The 25,179-nt window shown below is 36.1% G+C and overlaps 1 protein-coding gene across 2 annotated transcripts in view; it reads left to right on the top strand.

Moving 5' to 3' along the window:
- Positions 1–25,179, top strand: part of Usp6nl (USP6 N-terminal like) — a 161,494-nt gene that overhangs the window by 92,898 nt on the left and 43,417 nt on the right. For both annotated transcript variants that reach the window (XM_027944886.3, XM_071599800.1), the window contains exons 5-6: positions 4,665–4,704; positions 20,604–20,684. In XM_027944886.3, coding sequence (XP_027800687.1) covers positions 4,665–4,704; positions 20,604–20,684 — 121 coding nt within the window. The remainder of the gene's footprint in view (positions 1–4,664; positions 4,705–20,603; positions 20,685–25,179) is intronic.

The following is a 25,179-nucleotide window of genomic DNA, read 5'->3' as shown; positions in this document are numbered from 1 at the left end:
CCTTAAGAGTATTGAGCCTTTGAAGAAATAAAATGTAAGAATGCTTTATTAAGTTCTGGAAAAATACTAGACATTACAATCTGAAACTTTTTCCCGAGTTATTATAATCAGAAGACTTTGAATTTCACTGGACTAGCAGAGCAGTATTTAATACAGTTCTTAACCTCACCTCTCTTTAAAATCAAACTTGACCACAAATGTTACAGGGAATGATTACACATTTTTATGGGTCAGTATGTAGTTCCGGCATGTAAATGAAGTTTTGAAGTCCTAATTTGAGCATTAAGCCTGTTAAAGTCTCTAGGTCTCAGATTTATGTGCAAATAAGAATTAGGTGGAAAAATTAAACAAATAAAAAAACATTTGGGGTTCTAAACTAGATTTTGATTCAGAAAGTAGGATATAGCTTAATTGTTTTTGACTTTCCTAGGTATTTCTGATGGGACTGAACCACTGTAATAATGTTTTCATCATAAAATGGTCTAATATAGTGTGAAGTCTATAAGAAAAATTTGTGCATTCCAAAGTGGTCTCTTAATTACTAAATTTTCTTCTTTTTGCTGGAAACAACATGAATTAGGTCTTAGAAACAATTAATTTAAATTTGTTTTTCACTCTGTGCTGAGGTTCATTTGGCTTCTAGTTAGAAAAAAGTCAATAACTTAGGTTAGTAATGCTAGTTAATATTCATGAATACTTAATGTGTTCTAAGTCCTTACATGAATTAACTTACTTATTCCTCTCAAAAAGTCTTCAAGGTAGGTGCTTTTTAAAATCTTCCTGGTTTTAGATAGTGAAACTGAAACAGGAAGAGGTCAAATAACTTGCCCAAGTCATAGTGACAGTAAATGTCAGGTTTCGGGGGTAGATCTGGGCAGTCTCACCAAAGAGCATGTGTTATGCACTACTGTGGTATAATACCTGCTACAACCTTCTTGTATTTTTAATAAGAGAAATATAGAATAAGTTCTATGAAATGCCTAGAAAAAAAATTGAAAGGGTGGATGATGGGTGAGAGGAAGAATTTCTAATGAGGATACTGTTAGAAATGATCATGTCTGTCAAGATAGATGCTAAGATAGCCAAGTTCAACACTTATTAGAAGATGAACCAGTTGCTGATTGTCACATTGTCATACTAATTTTTTTCCCTAATTTATTCCATGAAGCAGCCTGAAAGCAGGTAGTACAGATGAAAATAATGAAGCATAGAAATGGATTTGAGTGTAATGTTAGGCTTTATTAAATTTCACCAAAGCCATTGATTTTTGTCACAATGCTTTATTTTAGTAAAACACGTTCTTCAGAGATTGCTGCTGGTGGCTTTGGTTGCATGTCCCTGTAGACTGGAGTTTTTTTGCACTGTTGAATAAGTCACTTGATGTGAGCATTTAGATATTACTCCCTGTCACACCTTGATTGAAAGAGCTTTTCTTTCTGTTATTTGTAATTTTTGATTGGTTCTGCAATGAAATTGGGTTTTAAGTTCAACGTCAATACAATAAAATGACAAAAAAATTGTAGAAATTGTTGTCTTCTCTGAAGGCAGCTGAATTCAAATATAATTATAGTTTTGGAAACATAAATTACTTGTTATGATATGTGAAGGAGGAGCATTGATTAACAAATATAGTATACTTTGGTTTTACAGTGGATTTCACAATAAATATTAAAGCTGCTGCCAAACCGGCCTGGCTCTATGTTGGAACAACAACATTTTTGTTTAGTTTCCGGCAGTAGGGTGTCATCTCTAGTCTGTGCCTGTGATGTACAGCTGGTGGATGGAGAAATCGAGCTTATTGAAGAAGTTGGAAAACTTTAAACTTGCTAATCAAAAATAGCACCGTTAGTCCGCTCAACAAAGAATGTCTGGTATTTGGATAATGATAAATAATTCTTTTGGGTCATAAGTTATTAATAGATGAATTAAAAGGAAATTATACCAAAAATAGGAACGATAAATTAATAGCAAGCATCAGATGTTCAGTTAATTATCAAATTTGTATATTTATGAAATTTAGCAGGTGGACTGTAGTTTACCAGGACTGAATAAACATGAGAACCAAAATAAAGGTGTTTTTATTTTTAAAGATTATCTGTTTTGCTTACAAGGGCTTGAGAACTCTTTCTACTGATCCTATACATTCTGACTAGCTAGGTAAAACTTATTTCAAAACCAAAAATTAAATTTAGGTAATGTATTAAGCTTATTGATTTTAACAAATTAAGTTTCAAATTTCCAAATGAACGTTTATCTCAGTGACAGAAGTATTCTGTCTGAACTGTTGAGAAATCATAGGCACACATACTCTAATTAGTAATACATTTCAAGTTTAATAATGGATGAAAACTATATCCAGTTAAATTCTCTCTCTTTCCCTTGATGACTATGTCATTGTTTTTAGTTACTGTGTTTCCATGAGGTATAGCTACTTGTCAACTTGTTATTTTACTTAAAAAACAACTTTTAGGTGTCCTTAAGCCCTTATTCCCTAAAACAGGGGTTGCCAAACATTTTCTGTAAAGAGTCAGATACTAAATGTTTTTGGCTCTGTGGGGGCCATATGGTCTTTGTCACAACTATTCTATCTATTACTGTAGTATGAAAACAAACATAGACAACGCCCAAATCAATGAGCATAGCAGTGTTCCATTAAAACTTTATTTACAAAACTAGCAATAAGCCAGATTTGACCCATGGGCTGTAGTTTGCTGATGTAAAGAAATACTTTGTATTCACCCTGATGTGGTCCTTCCTCTCTTCTGCATGAAGGATATTTGTGTGGCAAGGTAAAGATGTATCCACGCACATAGGGTACGCATTCATCTCTCTGTCCACACAGTTGTTCACCAACATTGACCTCAGCATGCCGGGTGTCTTCTGGACATGGCACAGAGGTCTTGATGAGGCAAGGAAGCTCCTTGGAAGACTGTACACAATAGCATCTGCCAACACAGAGGTAGGAGTGCAAGGTTGTGTGGAGAGCAGTGTGTGTGCACATAGCAGATTCCTTATGAAGAGTTTTAGAGATAAGAAATAATGCAAAAAACTCCATAGGGAAACTGAACTAACATTCTTGCTGTCTCATCCATCTTGAAGGCTTTTAATTTTAAACCTCAAAAAGTTTCTTTTCTTCTTGAGAATTGCTTTCTCATCCTCCATCCCTTTTCTTCCTGTGTTCTTGTGCTAGCTAAAGAACTCCATTTGCATCCACTGGATTAGAAAGTGCTGAGCATTGCTATGTTAGGCTAAATGACTAAGTGAAAATGTTGGTTTTCTTATCTGTGAAGTGAGGGATTTGTACTCTTTAAGATCTCTTTTGGCTATTACATTTTTTCTTGTCAGTTCCATTGCTGTGGCTTAAGGGTTCATCTAAGGACTTTGCAAAGTAGCCAGAGTGCCTTTGGAATCACTGAACTTATTAATACTGATCCGTCATGCTCCTCAAAGTGGTACGGTTTAGTTTAAGGGAAAACTATGTACATGTTGTTGCTGAAACATCAGTACTACTTTGAAAGCCACTGAAAGCACATTACTTAGTTTACGGATAGTACATTGTTTCTATATTACTGACAGTTAATGTAAAGGTCTTAGACTATTTTATATTAGAATTCTAGTATTATACAAGTTCTATGCCAAAGAAATTAATTTGATTGGTTTCATATTTTTTTCTTTGTCTTTTTAAAAATAATTTTAAATTTTAATTTGTTATATATGACAACAGAATGCATTACAATTCAAATTACACATATAGATGTAAATGGAATTCCTTTTCTACTTCTTCTTCTTATTTTTTTAAAATACATGACAACAGAGTGTATTTTTTTAAAATCATCTCTTAAAGTTTTAACAGTGAATTGCTTTCTTTATTGTATAGAATGAAAGTAGAAGTTTTCTTTTTCATTCACAAATCCCCTAGAAGCTTTTTTTCTTTATGATAGTTTTTATTCGTTTTTTTTTTTATTTTTGTGGTACTGGCCTTTGAACCCAGGTCCTTGTGCATGCTAGGCAAGCCCTCTACCACTAAGCTACATCCTCATCACTATGCTAATTTTTGAAACAGTCAATTATTATAGACCTTAGTTGGAGTCTAGAGTAAAGGCTGATAGACCAATTTGTGTGCCAAATCAAGCTCACTACCTGTTTTTATAAAATTTTTTGTGGGAACAGTGCCACCCTCAGTCAACATGTTATCTATGGCTGCTTTTGCACTATTGTCTCAAGAGTTGAATAGTTGTGAAAAAGATTGTATGGTCCACAAAGCCAAATATATTTACTATTTAAGTATTTACTTTGAAAGAAGAAGTTTGCCGACTCCTGGTTCTAGAGCAGCTTCATCCAGTAGAACTTTCTGCAGTGATGGAAATGTTCAGTATGGCAGCCTCTAGCTACATGGTTAATGAGACTGAATAATGCTGAATTTTATTGAATTTTAATTTACACTTAAATAGCTACACGTAGCTACTGTATTGGACAGGGCAGTTCTAGAAATTGGAAGATAAGGACATTGTGGTTACAGAATAGCAGTTGTTTTCTCTTGAATTCAGTGGAATGGACGTTTACATAACTCTCGTGGTGGCAAAAAATATGGTACATCATTTGTACTTAAATAATTTTTAAAAGTCTGCTCTGATTTCAACTATTTCACATGTTATTCTCTGCAGTGAGGAGGAGCTCCCATTTCATAATGCAGCTGTGGAACGGGTAAGTCCATTTATTTGTAGTTACTAATGAATTGCCTTTATTGAATGAACCACCTTGGTTATTTTGAGTGCCATATTATATGGTGCAATCATTGTTAAAATTTAACACTAATTATGTCATGCTAAGAAGAGAATTAAATTAATGGTGAAATAATTTTAGAAGGGTCTGTGAGATTCTGAAACATACTTGAAAATAAGGAAAGATAGCTGTTACTGGAAATGACTTGAATTCTAGTATGGGAGGCTGCAGTCTCACCTAGGCCTTGCCTTAGTCTGTGAAACCAGCCTCTCTGGGGAAGGACCCTGGGCAGACAACTTTTAAATAGCTTCACAGTGCTTCTCAAGACCAGTAGCTCTTTGGAAAACAACTGTTTCAGGAGATCTAATAAATTTCCTATAAATAACAGCAAAAACCATTTTATATGTTCAAGTAAGTATCTTCACACTTTTAGGACTTAGGCAAGTGTTACATTGTAAACATGTCAGCCTTTTCTTCTCCCTGCCCCGCCCCCCCCCCCCCCTTCTTTTTTAAACCTTTCCTCCATCTACTTAGCAAGGAGCTGGTTTTCTTCATGAGTGTGAGTGAGAAGTAGGAACTGAATGTTGTAAGAGTGCTCAGAGTCTCCTTTCTCCTTCGCCATTGTTTTCTGTTCTCAAAAATGAATTGTAGAATGAAAGTGAAGGTGTCATTTACGATTGTTGTCTGTGTATATCCAATGAGGGGAAAGGACTGCTGAGACTGGTATTGGAATTTGAAAACATTTTAGAAAATCTTCCTAATACCAACATTTTGTGAAAATCAAAACTATAGCAAAAGCTTAAGATATAGGCAAAACTGCTATGTACTTGTGTAGAGAGCCCTACAGACACTTCCTGCAGTTGAAAGACTCTCTGGTTCTCTCTCAGTATCATAACCTAGACGTTTTGGCAAAGGGACTTCTTTCTTTTAATAGCTGCATTATTGAGTAGCAATTATGTGTCTTGCACTAGACTAGCTACTGCATAGAATTCTAAGATCAAATAAAACAGTTTCTGCCTTTGGGAAACTCACTGTGTCCTTTGACTAGAAGAAGGTGGGAGAATAAGCCACAATGGTGGTTTTCTAGACAATAGTGTTAGTGAAAGGAAATGGTATGCTGGTGGTGGAGAAGGCAGATGTCACTGAGGAGTACATGAAAAGTGACAATAATGGTGATTGCTTTGTAAATTCTGCCTATGGTGAGCATTCCACCAGTCCACTTTAAATGGTAGCATAAGGATTTGTCCCCACCCTCTGACTATCACCTCCTTGTTTAGTGCTTTGACTTAACTAATCCTCTGACCCACTGATACCACCAGGGTATCCTATTTTCATGTCTTTATTCCTATCTTCTCTCCTAACTGGAGTTCTGTTTTAGCTATTACAGTTGGTTTCACTTAAGGTTTTTCAGTGACAGTGGCACAAAAGTGACACTCCTCAGTAGGAACATTACTTCAGTTTTTGAATTTTGATCTTTTCCCAGGTTGACAGTATTTGGTTCAGTACCTAAATCACCTGTTAACAAGTTTCCCATCACAGTAAATAAAATCTACTTTTCTAGTTGTTCATTCTAAATCTTCTAAATTGTCTTTGACTTTCTTTCAAATCCCTCATCTCATCTGTCAACAAATACTATGAGTTTCACTTTCAAAATGTGTTCAGAATCTGGTGATTTCTCACTCTCTTTACCTCTGCTATCTGGTCCACTGTAATCTGTCTTCCTATCTTCCCATCTCTGCCATGGCCCCTTCCTCCCACGTGTTCTCTGAAACAACTAGAACCAGGTTCTGTTAAAATGAATGAGATCATGTTACTTTCTGATCAGAACCTTATGGTGGCTCCCCATCTCATCCACATTAAAAGCAAAGTCCTTCAAATGACCTTCAAAGCCCTGAATGATCTAGCTTCTGTTAGTTCTCTGAGTCACCTACTTTTGCTCAAGTGCTGGCTTCTTAGTATCTCTTGAACATGGTGGCCACATTCCCTCTTTCAGGCCTTTTCCACTGGCTGCTTCCTCTTGGAATGTTTTCCCCTCACCAATAGCTGCAAGACTCATTTCCTTCAAGTGTTTACTAAATGTCAACATCAAAATAAGACTGCCCTGGCTATCATCTGAAATTGAAAACTGTCTCTCCTCTAGTGTTAATTATCCTCCTTTGTTTTTCTCTTTAGCACTTAATACTATTTTGCAAATTATACAATTTGCTTGTTGTTTTATTTTGTCTGTGTTTCCCTGTAGGATGTAATCTATATGAGGCTTCTTCTGCCTTCTTTCCTTCCTTTTCTTCCTCCTCTTCCCTCTTCTTCCTTCTCTTTCTCTTCTTCTTCTACTTCTTCCTCATCCTTCTGCCTCCTCCTCCCTTTTTAAAAAATCTGCTTTGATCATTGCTATATCCCTATAACTTAGAACAGTGCTTAGCATATCACATCTGCTCAATAAGTGTGGACTGAGTAAATGGATGTAATGACTTCTTTATAACCCTAAAAGTACTTACTGATTTGAAGACTGGCAGAGATGATCCTTTCAGGTGTTTTAAAAATGTGCTTTATTTGAGAAATTAAGGAGAGAAATATTGGATGGTATTTTTTTTAAACAAAAAATATCCACTTTTGACAAAATAAAAATCCAGTAACCCATTATTGATCTCTTCCTCTCCCACCTTTTAAGAAATAATTTCCTGGTCCAGAACATCTCAGAGTCTTCAAATCAGTGATTTAGATGATTAAAGAAATGGGACAGTGAAGAAAAAAATATAAGACAGAGCCAGTAGAGGATGCATGCTTGAAAGAAGCTGTTAAATTTGTATTTTTAAAAAATTTCAATTTTTCTTAAAGACCTTACAACAGATGACCCCCTATCCAGTGCTATTAGGCTTATAATTAATTGGTTGTTTCTAATGAATTTAATATAATGAGTCACTCATCAGTACAAAGTGATTATGCATACCTTAATAATTTATTTTAAAATAAGATATAATTTTATCCTTATTTGTCAAATTTTTATTGGGGCAGGGCTTTGAGGCTATTAATTGAGGTTCTAGAAGGCCTTTCATATATCAACCACACTTAAACTGCATGACCTCCTACTTGTATAGTTTTTGGCTTCTTTAAAGTGGAATGAATACTTAGACTCATGCAAAGCAGTTTAAGGCTAGAAACTTTTTAGATTGTCAGATTTTCCTCCAGTTTTTCTGTTTTAAATTCATGTATTGCACAGCCAGTGCCTAGACCTAGCTGCCATGCTCTCCACTTCTAGGAAACTAATAAAAATTTTCCGTTTACTTTTTAATTGAATACAGTCAGTGAAGAAAATAGCTTTGCTGATGGCTCTAGTTTTTACAAAGCATACCCTTGAAGCATATATATACTTCCTGCCATTTGGGAATACTGACATACTGGTGTGTGATCAAGTGATCATGGCTTCACTTCTAGATTTGCAGATGTATTATTTTACATGAGGTAGCTCTCCATTTAGAATTGGGATAGTAATCCTTCCTCATAAGAGGATTAATGCTGGTATTTTCAAAGTGTTTTGGGTCCCCCCAAACAGGCAATTAAACAAATAAACAAATACACTTATTATATTTAATCTGCAGAGAACAATATTAATAATGGATTATATTATTTCTTTGAGCTTATTAATGTTTTTAATAAGGAGAGTTTTTATAAAACTATGAATTTTTATAGATTCAGCAATTTCTTCATATAGTGCAGTATTTTGCCTGATGAATACAATATTGGAGCCCATTATTTCTTAAAAAATGATACCTTAAGTTTACATGGTTTGAAATCTTTCTCAAAATACATGACTAATGGGCTTGCCATTTTCAAAGTGCTCTGTAAAAACAGACCCATTCCTTCTTGTACTTCTTGTGCTCTCCTGACCTCTGCTGGTGAGATCTAGGCATGGGTTATTCCTGTCAACTTCATCTTCATTCATTGTCTTAATTGTATTAGTTGAAAACAGATTAATGGTAAGAGATGGGGGAAAACAGTTTTTTTCTTTTTAACTATTCTCTCATTTCATGTATCTTTAAAAATGCAGCTACCAAGATGTGATTGAGTTTTTCTCCAAACACTAAGCAGTTCTTAGTGGATACTGATTGGATTTTTATAGACTCAGCAATTTCTTCATGTAGTGCAGTATTTAACTCAATTTTGGCAATTACTAGAATTAGCATAAACCTCACAGGTTAAGACTCAGTCTCAGAAGAATGTCTCTGATGTCAGGAACAAATCAAAAGCCCCAGGTTGTCACCTGTACTTCTGAATTATGGGCTGTAAATAAGAGGTCCCCATGACCTAATCCTCTGGTTTGATCATTAGCTATAATTGCTCACAGAACTCATGAAAGCATGTTCACTTATTATTACCCATTTATTTATTTTAAAAGGAAACAACTCAATAGCCAAATGGAAAATGCATAGGGCAAGGTAGAGATACCCTTTTTGGGTATGCAACCCTCCATTAGTTCATTAGCCTGGAAGCTTTCCAAAGTTCAGGGATTTTTATGGATGTTTTATGATATAAGTATGATTGATTATTAATTCAATCACTAGCTCCTCTCCTGTTTTTAGGCAGTAGAATGTGGAATTTATCCAGGAGCCCACTAAGAGTCACATCATTAGAATAATAGATTCTCCTGTTACTCAAGGAATCCCAGGGACACTAGAAACAGAAACAGGGGAGTAGAAACCAAAAATGTATTTTCATTGTGTCACAATATCACACTAATATTCAAGTAGAATAAAAGCATCTGAACACTTGAATTTAAGCAAAGTTCTAAGGTGCCTTATTCTTAAAAAGAAGGCTGTTTAACAACCATCTATGGATTGTGTATGTTTAACTTTTGTCTTAAGTTTTTCACTATATGAATAGTGGCAGGAGATTTAGGACATAAGCTGTTCAGATGGACCTATACAATTAAAAATATTGTCTGAGATAACTGAAGGATGAGAGGTAACAAAGATGATCATGAGTTCAGTTTTAATCTTAAACCCTCCTTAGCCTAATAGGAGAGGCCAATTCTGACTTGGAGGCAACATTAACTTAAGACAGTAGGTTAGGCCTGCAAGTGGGACCTGCGACAGGCCGGTGGAGCAGGCCCAGCGGCCCTCCAGCGTGGTAGACACATCGCCCCAATTGGAGGAGGTGCGGAGCAGAGCCACCGCCCACGCCTGCAAGGTGGGCAGACCTGCGACCGACCAGCGGAGCAGGCCCAGCGGCCTCCCGGCGTGGTAGACACATCGCCCCAATTGGAGGAGGTGCGGAGCAGAGCTGCCGCACGCACCTGCAAAGTGGGCAGACCTGCGACCGACCGACAGAACAGGCCCAGCAGCCCGCCGGCGTGGTAGACACATCACCCCAATTGGAGGAGGGGCAGAGCCGCCGCCCGCCCCTGCAAGGGAGACTTTGCAACTATACAAGAGCAATATAAATATATAGGGGGAAAACTCAATAACACAACAGTTTCACCAAGCAGAAAGAAACACGAGCAGTATGAAAAGACAAGGAAAGAAAGGACCACAAGCAATGCAGGTCAACTCAACTTTAGAAGAGGTAACAGCTGCAGCAGATGGAATGTCAGATAAAGAATTCAGGATTTACATGCTTCAGATGATCTGGAGTCTCAAGGAAGACATTAGACAGCAAAATTAGACAATGAAAGATCACTTTGACAATGAATTATATAAACAAATCCAAGAAGCAAAAGATCAACTATATAGGGAGATAGAGGTTATAAAAAACAAACAGAAATCCTAGAAATGCAGGAAGCAATAAACCAACTTAAAAACTCAAATGAGAATACTACCAGCAGAGTAGAACACTTAGAAGATAGAACATCAGACAATGAAGACAAAGTATTTCAACTTGAAAGGAACATAGACAGCTCAGCGAGACTGTTAAGAAACCATGAACAGAACATCCAAGAAATATGGGATAACATAAAGAGACCAAACTTAAGAGTCATTGGGATACAGGAAGGTATAGAGGTCCAAACCAAAGGAATGAGCAATCTGTTCAACGAAATAATATGAGAAAACTTCCCAGACTTGAAGAATGAGACAGAATCCCAAATCCTAGAAGCCTACAGGACGCCGAATGTGCAAAATCATAAGAGATCCACACCTAGACACATTATAATGAAGATGCCCAACATACAGAATAAGGAGAGAATTTTAAAAGCTACAAGAGAAAGGAAGCAGATTACATTTAGGGGTAAACCAATCAGGATAACAGCTGATCTTTCAACACAGACTCTGAAAGCTAGAAGATCCTGGAACAACATATTTCAAACGCTGAAAGAAAATGGGTTCCAACCAAGAATTGTGTATCTAGCGAAATTAAGCTTCAGGATGGAAGATGAAATTAAAACCTTCCACGATAAACAAAAGTTAAAAGAATTTGCAGCTAGAAAACCATCTCTTCAAAACATCCTCAGCAAAACATTACAGGAAGAGGAAATGTAAAATAACAATGAAAACCAACAGTGGAAGGTAGTATAGTAAAGGGAAAAATAATCAGAGAGGAAAAACAAACCATGTTAAGTAACATAAATAAACAAATATGGCTGGAAGAACAATCCATATCTCAATAATAACCCTAAATGTTAATGGCTTAAACTCACCAATTAAGAGACACAGGCTAGTAGAATGGATCAAAAAAAAAAAGATCCAACAATATGCTGCCTACAGGAGACGCATTTGATAGGAAAAGACATACATAGACTGAAGGTGAAAGGTTGGGAAAAATCATATCACTCATATGGACTTCGGAAACAAGCAGGAGTGTCCATACTCATCAAATAAAATAGATTTCAAGCCAAAGTTAATCAAAAGGGATAAAGAGGGACACTACATACTGCTCAAGGGAACCGTACACCAACAAGACATAACAATCATATATGCTCCAAACAATGGTGCAGCTATGTTCATCAAACAAACTCTTCTCAAATTCAAGAGTCTAATAGACCACCATACAATAATTATGGGAGACTTTAACACACCTCTCTCACCACTGGACAGATCTTCCAAACAAAAGTTGGATAAAGAAACTATAGAACTCAATAATACAATTCATAACCTAGACTTAATTGACACATATAGAATATACCACCCAACATCAAGCAGTTACACTTTTTTCTCAGCAGCACATGGATCCTTCTCAAAAATAGATCATATATTATGTCACAGGGCAACTCTTAGACATTATAAAGGAGTAGAGATAATACCATGCATCTTATCTGATCATAATGGAATGAAACTGGAAATCAACGATAAAAGAAGGAAGGAAAAATCATGTATCACTTGGAGAATGAACAATAGGTTACTGAATGATCAATGGGTTATAGAAGACATCAAGGAGGAAATTAAAAAATTCTTAGAGATAAATGAAAACACAGACACAACATATCGGAATCTATGGGACACAAGGAAAGCAGTTCTAAGAGGAAAATTCATTGCTTGGAGTTCATTCCTTAAAAAAAGAAAAAACCAACAAATAAATGATCTCACACTTCATCTCAAAATCCTAGAAAAAGAAGAGCAAAACAACAGCAAAAGAAGTAGAAGGCAAGAAATAATTAAAATCAGAGCTGAAATCCATGAAATTGAAACAAAAGAAACATTTGAAAAAATTGACAAAACTAAAAGTTGGTTCTTTGAACAAATAAACAAAATCGACAGACCCTTAGCCATGCTAGCGAAGAGAAGAAGAGAGAGAACTCAAATTACTAGCATACGGGATGAAAAAGGCAATATCACAACAGACACTTCAGAAATACAGAAGATAATCAAAAATTATTTTGAATCCTTATACTCCAATAAATTAGAAGATAGTGAAGGCATCGATAAATTTCTTAAGTCATATGATCTGCCCAGATTGAGTCAGGAGGATATAGACAACCTAAACAGACCAATATCAATCGAGGAAATAGAAGAAACCATCAAAAGACTACCAACTAAGAAAAGCCCAGGACCGGATGGGTATACAGCAGAATTTTACAAAACCTTTAAAGAGGAACTAATACCAATACTTTTCAAGCTACTTCAGGAAATAGAAAAAGAGGGAGAACTTCCAAATTCATTCTACGTGGCCAACATCACCCTGATACCTAAACCAGACAAAGACACTTCAAAGAAAGAAAACTACAGACCAGTATCTCTAATGAACCTAGATGCAAAAATCCTCAATAAAATTCTGGCGAATCAGATACAAAAACATATCAAAAAAATTGTGCACCATGATCAAGTAGGATTCATCCCTGGGATGCAAGGCTGGTTCAATATACGGAAATCAATAAATGTTATTCACCACATCAATAGACTTAAAAATAAGAACCATATGATCATCTCGATAGACGCGGAAAAAGCATTCGACAAAGTACAGCATCCTTTATGTTCAAAACTCTAGAAAAACTAGGGATAACAGGAACATATCTCAATATTGTAAAAGCTATCTATGCTAAGCCTCAGGCTAGCATCATTCTGAATGGAGAAAAATTGAAGGCATTCCCTCTAAAATCTGGAACAAGACAGGGATGCCCTCTCTCACCACTTCTGTTCAACATGGTTCTCGAAACACTGGCCAGAGCAATTAGACAGACGAAAGAAATTAAAGGCATAAAAATAGGAAAAGAAGAACTTAAATTATCACTATTTGCAGGTGACATGATTCTATACCTAGCAGACCCAAAAGGGTCTACAAAGAAACTATTAGAGCTAATAAATGAATTCAGCAAAGCGGCAGGCTATAAAATCAACACGCATAAATCAAAGGCATTCCTGTATATCAGCGACAAATCCACTGGAATGGAAATGTGGACAACCACTCCATTCACAATATCCTCAAAAAAAAAATAAAATACTTGGGAATCAACCTAACAAAAGAGGTGAAAGACTTATACAATGAAAACTACAGAACCCTAAAGAGAGAAATAGAAGAAGATCTTAGAAGATGGAAAAATATACCCTGTTCATGGATAGGCAGAACCAACATCATCAAAATGGCGATATTACCAAAAGTTCTCTATAGGTTTAAAGCAATGCCAATCAAAATCCCAACGGCATTTCTTGTAGAAATAGATAAAGCAATCATGAAATTCATATGGAAAAATAAAAGACCCAGAATAGCAAAAACAACTCTAAGCAGTAAGTGTGAATCAGGTGGTATAGCGATACCAGACTTCAAACTATACTACAGAACAATAGTAACAAAAACAGCATGGTACTGGTACCAAAATAGGCGGGTGGACCAATGGTACAGAATAGAGGACACAGAAACCAATCCACAAAACTACAACTATCTTATATTTGATAAAGGGGCTAAAAGCATGCAATGGAGGAAGGATAGCATCTTCAACAAATGGTGCTGGGAAAACTGGAAATCCATATGCAACAAAATGAAACTGAATCCCTTTCTCTCGCCATGCACCAAAGTTAACTCAAAATGGATCAAGGAGCTTGATATCAAATCAGAGACACTGCGTCTGATAGAAGAAAAAGTTGGCTACGATCTACATACTGTGGGGTCGGGCTCCAAATTCCTGAATAGGACACCCATAGCACAAGAGTTAATAACTAGAATCAACAAATGGGACTTACTCAAACTAAAAAGTTTTTTCTCAGCAAAAGAAACAATAAGAGAGGTAAATAGGGAGCCTACATCCTGGGAACAAATCTTTACTCCTCACACTTCAGATAGAGCCCTAATATCCAGAGTATACAAAGAACTCAAAAAATTAAACAATAACAAATAACCCAATCAACAAATGGGCCAAGGACCTGAACAGACACTTCTCATAGGAGGACATACAATCAATCCACAAGTACATGAAAAAATGCTCACCATCTCTAGCAGTCAGAGAAATGCAAATCAAAACCACCCTAAGATACCATCTCACTCCAGTAAGATTGGCAGCCATTATGAAGTCAAACAACAACAAGTGCTGGCGAGGATGTGGGGAAGGGTACACTTGTGCATTGCTGGTGGGACTGCAAATTGGTGCGGCCAATTTGGAAAGCAGTATGGAGATTTCTTGGAAAGCTGGGAATGGAACCACCATTTGACCTAGCTATTCCCCTTCTTGGTCTATTCCCTAAAGACCTAAAAAGAGCATACTACAGGGACACTGCTACATCGATGTTCATAGCAGCACAATTCACAATAGCAAGACTGTGGAACCAACCTAGATGCCCTTCAATAGATGAATAGATAAAAAAAATGTGGCATTTATACACAATGGAGTATTACTCTGCATTAAAAAATGACAAAATCATGGAATTTGCAGGGAAATGTGATGGCATTAGAGCAGATTATGCTAAGTGAAGCTAGCCAATCCCTAAAAAACAAATGCCAAATGTCTTCTTTGATATAAGGAGAGTAACTAAGAACAGAGTAGGGAGGAAGAGCATGAGAAGAAGGTTAACATTAAACAGGGATGAGAGGTGGGAGGGAAAGGGAGAGAGAAGGGAAATTGCATGGAAATGGAAGGAGACCCTCAGGGTTATACAAAATTACATACAAGAGGAAGTGACGGGAAAGGGAAAAAAAAACAAGGGGGAGAAATGAATTACAGTAGATGCGGTAGAGAGAGAAGAGGGGAGGGGAGGGGAGGGAAGGGGGGTAGTAGAGGATAGGAAAGGCAGCAGAATACAACAGACACTAGTATGGCAATATGTGAATCAGTGGATGTGTAACCGATATGATTCTGCAATCTGTATAAAGGGTAAAAATGGGAGTTCATAACCCACTTGATTCAAAGTGTGAAATATGATATGTCAAGAACTATGTAATGTTTTGAACAACCAACAATAAAAATTAAAAAAAAAAAGACAGTAGGTTATCATAAAATTAAAGCAGAATTTTAGTCTTTCCCCTGAAAACAGCCCTTGGAATAAAGTATGCAATGGTGTACTGTTTTCTTAGCGAGTAGGGGTAGTGGAGAGCTAACAAAGGGGGAAAATCGACCAACATTAAGCCCTGTGCATTATTTTTTCTTGGCTATTTGTTTTCTGACATTTTGAAGGGAAGTGGAATTTTCTCATGCTATGATCTCCTATACAGTTTTAAAAATTGCAGTAATTAGCACATTTGGCATATAGGTCTTAATTTGTAATATAGGTCTTTGAAGGGGAGAGATTTCTGATCATATAGGAGGCAGTCTGCCAAATATGAGACAATTAAAGCTTCAAAACATATGATAATGAATTATAAAACATTGAATAAGACTGGATACCGTTGCACATACCTGTAATCCCAGTGGCTTGGGAAGCTGAGGCAGGAGGATTGTGAGTTCAAAGCCAGCCTCAGCAAACGCGAGGCGCTAAGCAACTCAGTGAGACTCTGTCTCTAAATAGTATTCAAAATAGTACTGGGGATGTGACTCAGTGGTTGGGTGCCCCTGAGTTCAATTCCTGGTTCTCCCCCCCAACCCTACAAAATTGGGGGACACATGTAGGGTATTTGGTATGATTCTTTATGAACTAATGATGAATAAATTTTAAATTTTCTTGGGTATAATAATGGTACTGTGATTAATATAATGTGATTTTGTTCTTAGGTGATATATACTTGGAAATATTTAGAGATTTTTTTAATGGATCAGCTACCAAAAAAACAAATCAAAAACACCCAAACTATGGAAATAAATGAAATCTGGCAAAAGATTAATAATTGGTGGATCTAGGGTAAGGGACATACAAGTATACGATGTACCGTTTTTCCAGTTTTTTTGCGGGTTTGAATATTTCACAAGGAAAATTGAGAAAAGTAAGATGTTTATACATGAAAGCAACAGAATCAATTTTGTATTTTGCTGCCTTTGGGCAGAATTTTGAAAAGTGTTGCTAAAGTAATGGAAGGATACCATCTCCACTATCATGCTCTAGAGAGATTTACAATTTACCCTGGTTATTCTTATATTATAACGATCAGACTATATTAAATGATCAAACAATCAGAAGTAACATTCTGATTTTTGATCTATTTAGATTCATTCTCCTTCCCACCCTTCCACCTTAGGACTACCGAATGCTAACAGTTACTCCATAGTGCTATTCAGGTGTCTTATGTAACTTTTATTTTCTTTAAAAATGTCTATATAAGTTTTCTTTTCTAACAGTCATTGTTTTAGGTGATGAAATTAAAAGATGAACATATGATTTAGTTCCTGTGATCAAGGAGTTCATACTTTAATATTAATAATGTGATTTGGATCTTTGGAAAGCTAGAACATGAAGTATTGATTGCTGTTACAACAATAATAATAATTCTCATTTTGTGGATGAGACAACTAAGGTACAGAAGAATTAAATAATTTGCCCTAAGCGAAAATAATAGGTATAGCTCAGATTTGAATCTAGGCCAGCTTGGTCCTTAATCCATGGTATGGATGCTGAGGGAACAGTTAATTTTGCTTGAGACATGGGTATATTTGAAGAAATTCCAGACCTTGGGCATTTGATCTGCATCTGGAGAGAATATACAGGATTTTGCCAGACAAGGAAAGAAAGAGCATCATAGTCAGAAGTATACCAAATGGTCTAAGAGACATGAAAATGCAGCATGTTTTGGGAATGACAAATAATTCAGAATAGCCAGATCATAACAGTAGCTGCCAAGTGAATCTGGAAGGTCAGTCAGACCTTATTGTTAAGGGCCATCGGGTATGCTCTGTTGATTTTGAACTTTATTTGTGGTTTATGAGTTGCGTTTGAAAGATTTTAAAGTAGACACGTTTAAAAGTTGTGGTAGCAGTGTGGAGGCTGAACTGAAGACAGGAATGTCAGTAAGGAGCTATTGTATTCTTCCCAGAGCTATGATTACTTGTATGAGGGCATAGGACAGGATGGAAAGGAGACAGGTGGGACCAGCAAAGTATCATTTGGGTATGGGAAACTCAAAACAACTTTGAGATTCCAATTTGATTGACATGGTACTTAGAGATATTATTAATTCATGTCAGGAAACAGAGGGTAATGGCAAAATGTCTGGGGAAATCTTTTTGGATATGTTGAGTTTAAAATATCTGTTGATGGGCTGGGGATGTGGCTCAAGCGGTAGTGTGCTCGCCTGGCATGCGTGTGGCTCAGGTTCGATCCTCAGCACCACATACAAACAAAGATGTTGTGTCCACCGAAAACTAAAAAATAAATACTAAAAAAAATTCTTTCTCTCTCTCTCTCACACACTCTCTTTAAAAAAAAAAAAAAAACTGTTGAACTTCTGGGTGAAAGTTCTGATATGCTGTCATATTCTAGTTTCATCTCTGTGTTGTTGATGAGTCTATGGCAAGTTGATGTTTCTTAGCCTGTTTTTCTAGAGCATTTAAGTTCACATTTGTCACATACATTTTCAATTATTTCACACTTCAAAATAATTATTTAGAATAATTAGCTTTAGCATGTATTGGTGAAAAAGTATATTTTATCCATAAATTACAGATTCATGAGTAGCATGGGAAAGACTTGTGTGTGCATTTAAGTCTGGTATAGCTGAACTGACAGAATTATGGAGTTTAACATTTAAACTTGATTGATCTACTGATACATAATTTTAAAATTCTACAACCTGGGAGCTTCTCCAAGGTATAACTAACTAACTACTTTCTTCCTTCCTTCCTTCCTTCCTTCCTCCCTCCCTCCCTCCCTCCCTCCCTTTCCTGATGTCAGGAAAGAAAAGCATATTTAATGATTCTTAAAAATTAAAGTGTCTATTTTGTCCTTGTATAACATTTAAAATAATCTATCTATCTATATATCTATATGTATATGATAAACATTAGAATACAAAAGTGTGTCTTTAAAAAAAGAATGACTACATCCTAAAATGATTTGTTGATAATTCATAGTAATAAAAATGAAAGATAGTAAGAGATCTGCTAGAACTCAGCAGGGTTGTTCCTGGCAAAGTATATGTTATTATACTCTTGGGTTGGCTTAAATTACTTGGTGTTTTTCAGTTGGTGGGAAAAGGGATTATGCTTTGAAGAAGTCAGGAGAGGAAGTGTAGAAGAACAAAAAAATACCAAATGGCAACTTAGACCAATCTCAGTTTTTCACAGCTTGGCCATCTCTGAAGTCACATTTAGCAGAAACATTAATTAGATTTCAGTGCCCCACTGAGTTTTAAAATTAAACATATTTTTGGAACCATCTGTAACATTTTATCACTAATAATATAATAAAGACTATGCTTAACCTTTTGAAAAATGAAAATTCTAACAGACTATCTTTTGCTCACAAGCTCTATTTTATTATGAAAAAATTCATAAGTGAATGTAAAAGAGTTAAAAAGTGGAACTGGGAGTGTAATTTGGTGGTAGAATGCTTGCCTAGCATGTGCAAGGCCCTCAGTTCGATCCCCAGTGCCACCAGGGGTTTAAAAAAAAGTAATTTAGTTTTAAGAATATAGCTAAAAATAATGTAAATATTCTCATTGGTGAGAACTTCCTAAATTCAGAATTTTCTCTGGGGCTCTTTTAGATCTAAAAATATTGGCAGTGGGTTTATGCCATCTGCCAACATATAATGCCTCCTTGTTTGAGGCTGGATTGAAGCTAGTCAGAAAGGAGTCGTTATCTTTTTCCAGGAGCTGCAATTGCCTCGGTACACCAGAGAAGAATAGAAACCAGAGGTAGGAGATGTGGCCCCTAAGAGTGCAGGTCCTCAAGCCAAGATGCCTGGCTCTGAACTCCTCTTCTATCCTTAATGAGGCCTGTTCCTTAATCCCTTTGTGCCTCAGTTTCTTTATCATGAAATGGAGATGACCACACCCACTTTAGTGGATTGTAAACAGCATCCACCTTGAACATAAGATGCATCCTCACAACTATTCCCTTTCCTGCGTACTCTTCTCTTTCCATTGCTTTTTATTCGTACAACTTAATACTCTCTCAGGCCTGAGTTTTGAGGGGGAAAAAAATCTTTCTTCTGGAAACCAAAGAAGTGAGGAGCACGCATTTTCTGTCTCACCTGTCCATTCCCCACTTCATCTCTGATTTCAATTTCATGTGACATACACAAGACCCTTACCTACTTTGGAAGCCTTATCTCCTGATATTTCCTTTCTTTAAGCCTTTTGGGACTAATCCCTAGGTCTGCTGAATCAGCTTGGGAATACACATTTCCCCATCTGCCTAGAATATTCTTTTCCTGCATTGCACTTCCTAAAAATCCCAGTCATTCAGTTATTCATGTATGGCTCATTTTCTCTGACACCCTCTGGATGAATTTGAGTGCTCCTTCTGTGTGACCTTGCTGTTAACCCTCCCTGCCTCTATATCAGAGCACCTGTCAGAGCACTGTGTCTTTCCTTGTCCGTTCCCTCTAGTGTGAGGTGAATCCCCCATAGGGCAGCAACTGTGACTGATTTGTATAATTTTTCTCTAGCCTAGTGCTATTTATAAATTAATCACACTAAAAGTAAGTAAATGAATAAATAGCCAGTTCCTTAAAAAAATCAATTGAAAACATTAATATGCTAGAATATGGTAGAATGAGAAATAAGGGAATTAGATATGGAAGCTGTGATTTCATGACCTCAGGAAAGATATTTTAAAATTTTCTTTAAAAAAAAAAAACAACTAGCCTTATGTGATTAGCCTTAAAGTGTTGGAAAGTATAAGCAGTTTCATTCCTTGTCTTGGAGCATTCCTTTTTACTCTTTAGCCACAGAATACTACTGATACAACTCGGATATTATCCAACTTATAACTTAGGCCAAATTAAGATAGGATATTTGCTATCTAATAGAGTACAACATTTTTTAGCAATACTTTTTTTTGTAGCATTTTCTTTTTGTAATTTGTAAGCAGAAACAAAACAAAAAAACTCCAACAAAGAGTAACAATGAATTTACAATGAATTTCAACTTTATTTTAGCAAAAGAACCTGGAAATTGAAAGAACTACCAAATGGCTGAAAATGCTAAAAGGATGGGAAAAATACAAGAACACTGAAAAGGTAATTTTAAATAATGTTATTTCCATGTGAAACTGTATGTATTCAATGTAGATTTCACAATAAGAACTTTTCTTCAATTTTAAGTGTTACATTCATATTCATTTTTGAAAATTTCATTTAATTTGATAGAATGCCTTATCTTAGCAGTCTCTTTGTTGTAAGTAACACAATACCCAACTCAAGATTGGTTTCACCAGTTAAGAGGCTGTGTTAAGGGAGAGAGAAGGGGAATTGCATGGAAATGGAAGGAGACCCTCAGGGTTATACAGTGGAGGGGGTAGAGAAAGAGGAGGGGAGGGGAGGGGAGAGGTGGGGAGGGGGGAGGGTGGAGGATGGGAAAGGCAGCGGAGCACAACAGACACTAGTATGGCAATATGTAAATCAATGGATGTGTAACTGATGTGATTTGCAATCTGTGTATGGGGGGAAGGTGGGAGTTCATAACCCACTTGAATCAAAGTGTGGAATATGATATGTCAAGAAATTTGTAATGTTTTGAACAACCAACAATAAAAAATTAAAAAAAAATAAATAAATAAAAGTAGCAGGAGCAAAGTAAATTTGAAGCAGCAAATAATGCTATAAGTATCTCCTCACCATACAGTTAAAAAGTATACAATTGAAAAAAAAAAAAAAAAAGAGGCTGTGTTGGGTGGGTTTTAGGAGTGATTTCAGTTGCTCAATTATGGTTCCAATGACTTGCTTCTTCCATCTCCTCTCTGCCTTCTGCAGTGTCTGCTTCCTCTTGAGGTTGGCTTCCCTTTGAGGTCAGAATCACAGCAGCAGTTGCTTCATATCCCCATGTCACACTGCTCAGGGCTAACCTCAGAATATTTTCTTTGATGCAGCAGCAGTCTCCTCTTCCAAAAGCTTCTAGCAAACCTCCCCTTAAATCTTTTTGCTCTGCATTGAATTTGTGCCAAATTTTAAACCAATTAAAGAAACACACACACACACACACACACACATCTTTTAATATCACTACCAGTCTTGTCGGAAGAGTCTTTAAATAGTGGGAAGGTGCCAAGTTCTTGGTGGTAGAAGTTTTTCAGAGTTCTAATTTTTACTTGAAAGGTCATATGTGATCAGTGAAACAACAAGACAGTGTTAGTTAATTTCCTTCAAGTGTCAGTCTCACTTACTTTGAGAAAATGTCTGCAAAATACTACATCAAATCTGAACAACCATATAGTTATGGTTAGTCACTTGTTTTTTCAAGTAATAATGGTGTTGTATGATAAAAAGAAGTAGGTTCAAATTGTTACATAAGCAGTTTCACAACTGCTTTTTCCTTAGGTAATGATGTATGCAGCAAAAACGCCATATACATTTCCCACTTTGTCACTTGGCATGTCAGTAAGACATGAATTCAAAATTCAGTCACATTTTTACTACTTCATCAAGGGTATCTTTAAGTGAAACTGATTTTTTTTTTTTTTTAACTGAGAGAAGAACACAGTAGTTCCTAGCACAGCACTGTTGCTGCCCTGATTTGTGCTGAGGTATGGTGGTTTTCTCTCCCTTGCTTTTCTGCCTTCAGTGCAAAAGTCAGTACAGTGAAAATGGAAAGTTTGGTTTTAATCATATTCTGAAAATAGTTTGGACCTCATAGTATATGCTTTGTAAACCACTGTCATCTAAGCCTCAATTTCTTCATCTGTGAAATGGAGATAGTAGTACTCATTTCAAAAGGATGAAGATTTAATGGGAAGCACATAGCATTGCTTCCTACATTGCTGTAGGCAGCATGTAGTAAGTGTTAATACTGATAGTAGGGTTTTTTTTTAAGAGAGAGAGAGAGAGAGAGAGAGAATTTTTTTAATATTTACTTTTCAGTTTTCAGTGGACACAACATCTTTATTTTATTTTTATGTGGTGCTGAGAATTGAACCCAGTGCCCCGCGTGTGCCAGGCGAGCGCACTACCGCTCGAGCCACATCCCCGGCCCCCTGATAATAGTTTTTTGAAGGAGGGTTAGACAATAAAAATTTTTTAAAGGAAAAATAAGAAATCTTCCGGAGTCTTATAGTAAAAACACAACTGAGTTAACTGTTAGGATTTTTTATTTCCTCACACTTTTTTTTCTATATAATCACCCCCCCCCCCACAACACACTCTTTTTGTATAGATTTAAATTATTATATATCAGCATTTGCCAGCAAGAATTCCACAGCATCAGTTCCCTGGGTTCTAATAGGTATTACATAGAAGCAGTGTACCTCAAGGTGAAGAGGAGTTGGAGTCATCCCATCCTGGTTCAAACTCTAGCTCTGCCACTTACCAGCTTCATGACCTTGGGGAAGGTATTTAACCATTTTCTGCTGTAGTGTATTCATCTGTAACATGGGAATAATAATTGTACCTATCTCATATAGTTGTTGTGAGGATTAAGTAAATTAATTTAGTAAATAAGCACATAGACTAGTAGTGCCTGACAGTGCATAGTCTGCAAGTGTTGTTTATTAAATAAGAAAAGGGCTCTCTGCTTAGAGTTGGGGAAATCAGAGCCAAAGTTAAGCTAGGTGTGTTTGCTAAAAGACTCCTTAATCTTTGATATTATAATGCAGTTAATTTTTTAGAGCGACTTAAATTATGTGAAACTTTATTTAACCATGCAGATCTTTTTGGAACAGGTATTTCACAGGGCTAATATTATTTTTCTTTTTGAGAAACCTAAATATTTTTATTTTAAAGTCAGTTGGACTCTTCTATTATTTTACTCAAGAGTGAATTCATTTTGGGTTGTTGATTTTAACTTTGGCATTGGGTTTGGAACTCAGGGTATTTTTAAGAGAAATCAGTTCAAAGTGGACAATTAGGTACAATACCTGTGCTCTTGTTTAATAGTATGCTGTCTTTCAGATTAGCCCAGAGTTGACAACTACTTTACCTTATGTCTTCATGGAAAGATTGCTCAATTGGCAATTACAGGATAAATTTCCATGCGTTGCACTTCCACTTTCATCTCACATTCAGTCTAATAAAATGTTTGTAGAATTATATGGCTTTATGTTCTCTTCTAGTATACATATATCTATGAAAATATGTAAGTCTCTGTAAAAATGAGCAATTCTACTAGGCTATTATTCTGACAGCAACTCTGGCTAATGCAGTTTCCATTAAAAGAGATTTTAACAGAAGTATTTCTTTGATGTATAATTTTAAGGCACTTTCCCATAACTATAATGTTAGCATCATTTGATGACATATATGGTCCAATTTAGTGTGAAGCAGATTGTACCTTCTAAAAGAATTACTGCTTTCAATTCATACTTGTTTTAAATTGCATTGAAATAAAAAGTGGCATATATTTTTTTTCATCTCTTCCAATGGAAGAAAGTATGTTTTCTCTCCACAAATTCCTTACTTTCATAGCAATAATACAGAGAAGTTCTAAAAATATTTTGAAATAAAAATACAGCTGTGGTAGAGAAATTTGGAGTTTTAATTTTAAAAATTTCCATTAGGATGTGTGTTCTCACAGAAGCTACCTCCCTGTAGACAGTGGTATTGTATTTTAAAAATATAGTCTATTAAATGAAGTTATTTCTGCTAAGTAAAGACCATTATAGTTTAAGTGGCCATGACATCATTATGTCTAAGTTCTGTCACAGCAATGTACCTACAACAGATACACATCTTTCTTTTTTGGTCAGATAACTGAATGTCTCTTTGAGACCTTGTTAGCCAACATCTTATTTTACTGACCAGAAAATAGATCCATTGTTTAAAAATAAATTCTCCAAGGTCACTTGACTTGTTAGCAACATCCAGACTGCAGCTCACTTAGTGGTTCCACCTAGTACACTAGCCTTTCCTTTTGGTTTGTCAGTAAAAGGTCAGAAGGAAATAGAACACAGTTAGTAGGGCCCTATGTATGGCTCAGTGGTTTCATGTCCAGATTTGGGAGACTGATGCCATTGGAAGGCAGAGACAGGGGAGCTGAGGAAATGGGGAGGCACTACAGAACATCAGCAGTGCACAGTGCACTTCTGTTTCATGATATGTACTTGAAGTTCTGAAAATTCCACAAAATAGAGCCAGGCTTTCTGGGCTGTAAAGTTTACTCACTGGAAGGCAAAGTGATATGGATTAACACATTGTTTTGAGGGCACTAAGTTTAAAAACAAGGCATTGAAAACAGTCATTTAATAGAATCTTTTTTTTTTTTTATTTTTTCAAAGTTGGTAGATTTTAAACATTGGCACGACTAAAGTAGACTGCTTAATTCTGGGGGCAAATGAACAAATATAGTAGAAATGAAAGGCAAATTTCAGGCAACTTTTTAAAAAAAAAAAAAAGATTTTGTGTATGAAATCCACAAATTTGTAAAAGAATTTTAAAAGTGGTACCTTTCAAATTGAAGTATTAAGTTATTGTTAAAATCCAGTATGTAGAGGTTCTGTATTTTAGTTGTTGTGACTGGGTTCTGAAGTCAGACTTACTGAATTTGAATTCTTATGATACAGTTTACTTTGAGCTAGTAACTTTTCCA

The sequence above is a fragment of the Marmota flaviventris genome, chromosome 12 (assembly GCF_047511675.1).
Source record: "Marmota flaviventris isolate mMarFla1 chromosome 12, mMarFla1.hap1, whole genome shotgun sequence".
In the NCBI taxonomy this organism is placed as follows: domain Eukaryota; kingdom Metazoa; phylum Chordata; class Mammalia; order Rodentia; family Sciuridae; genus Marmota; species Marmota flaviventris.
This window is presented reverse-complemented; position numbering and strand designations above follow the sequence as displayed.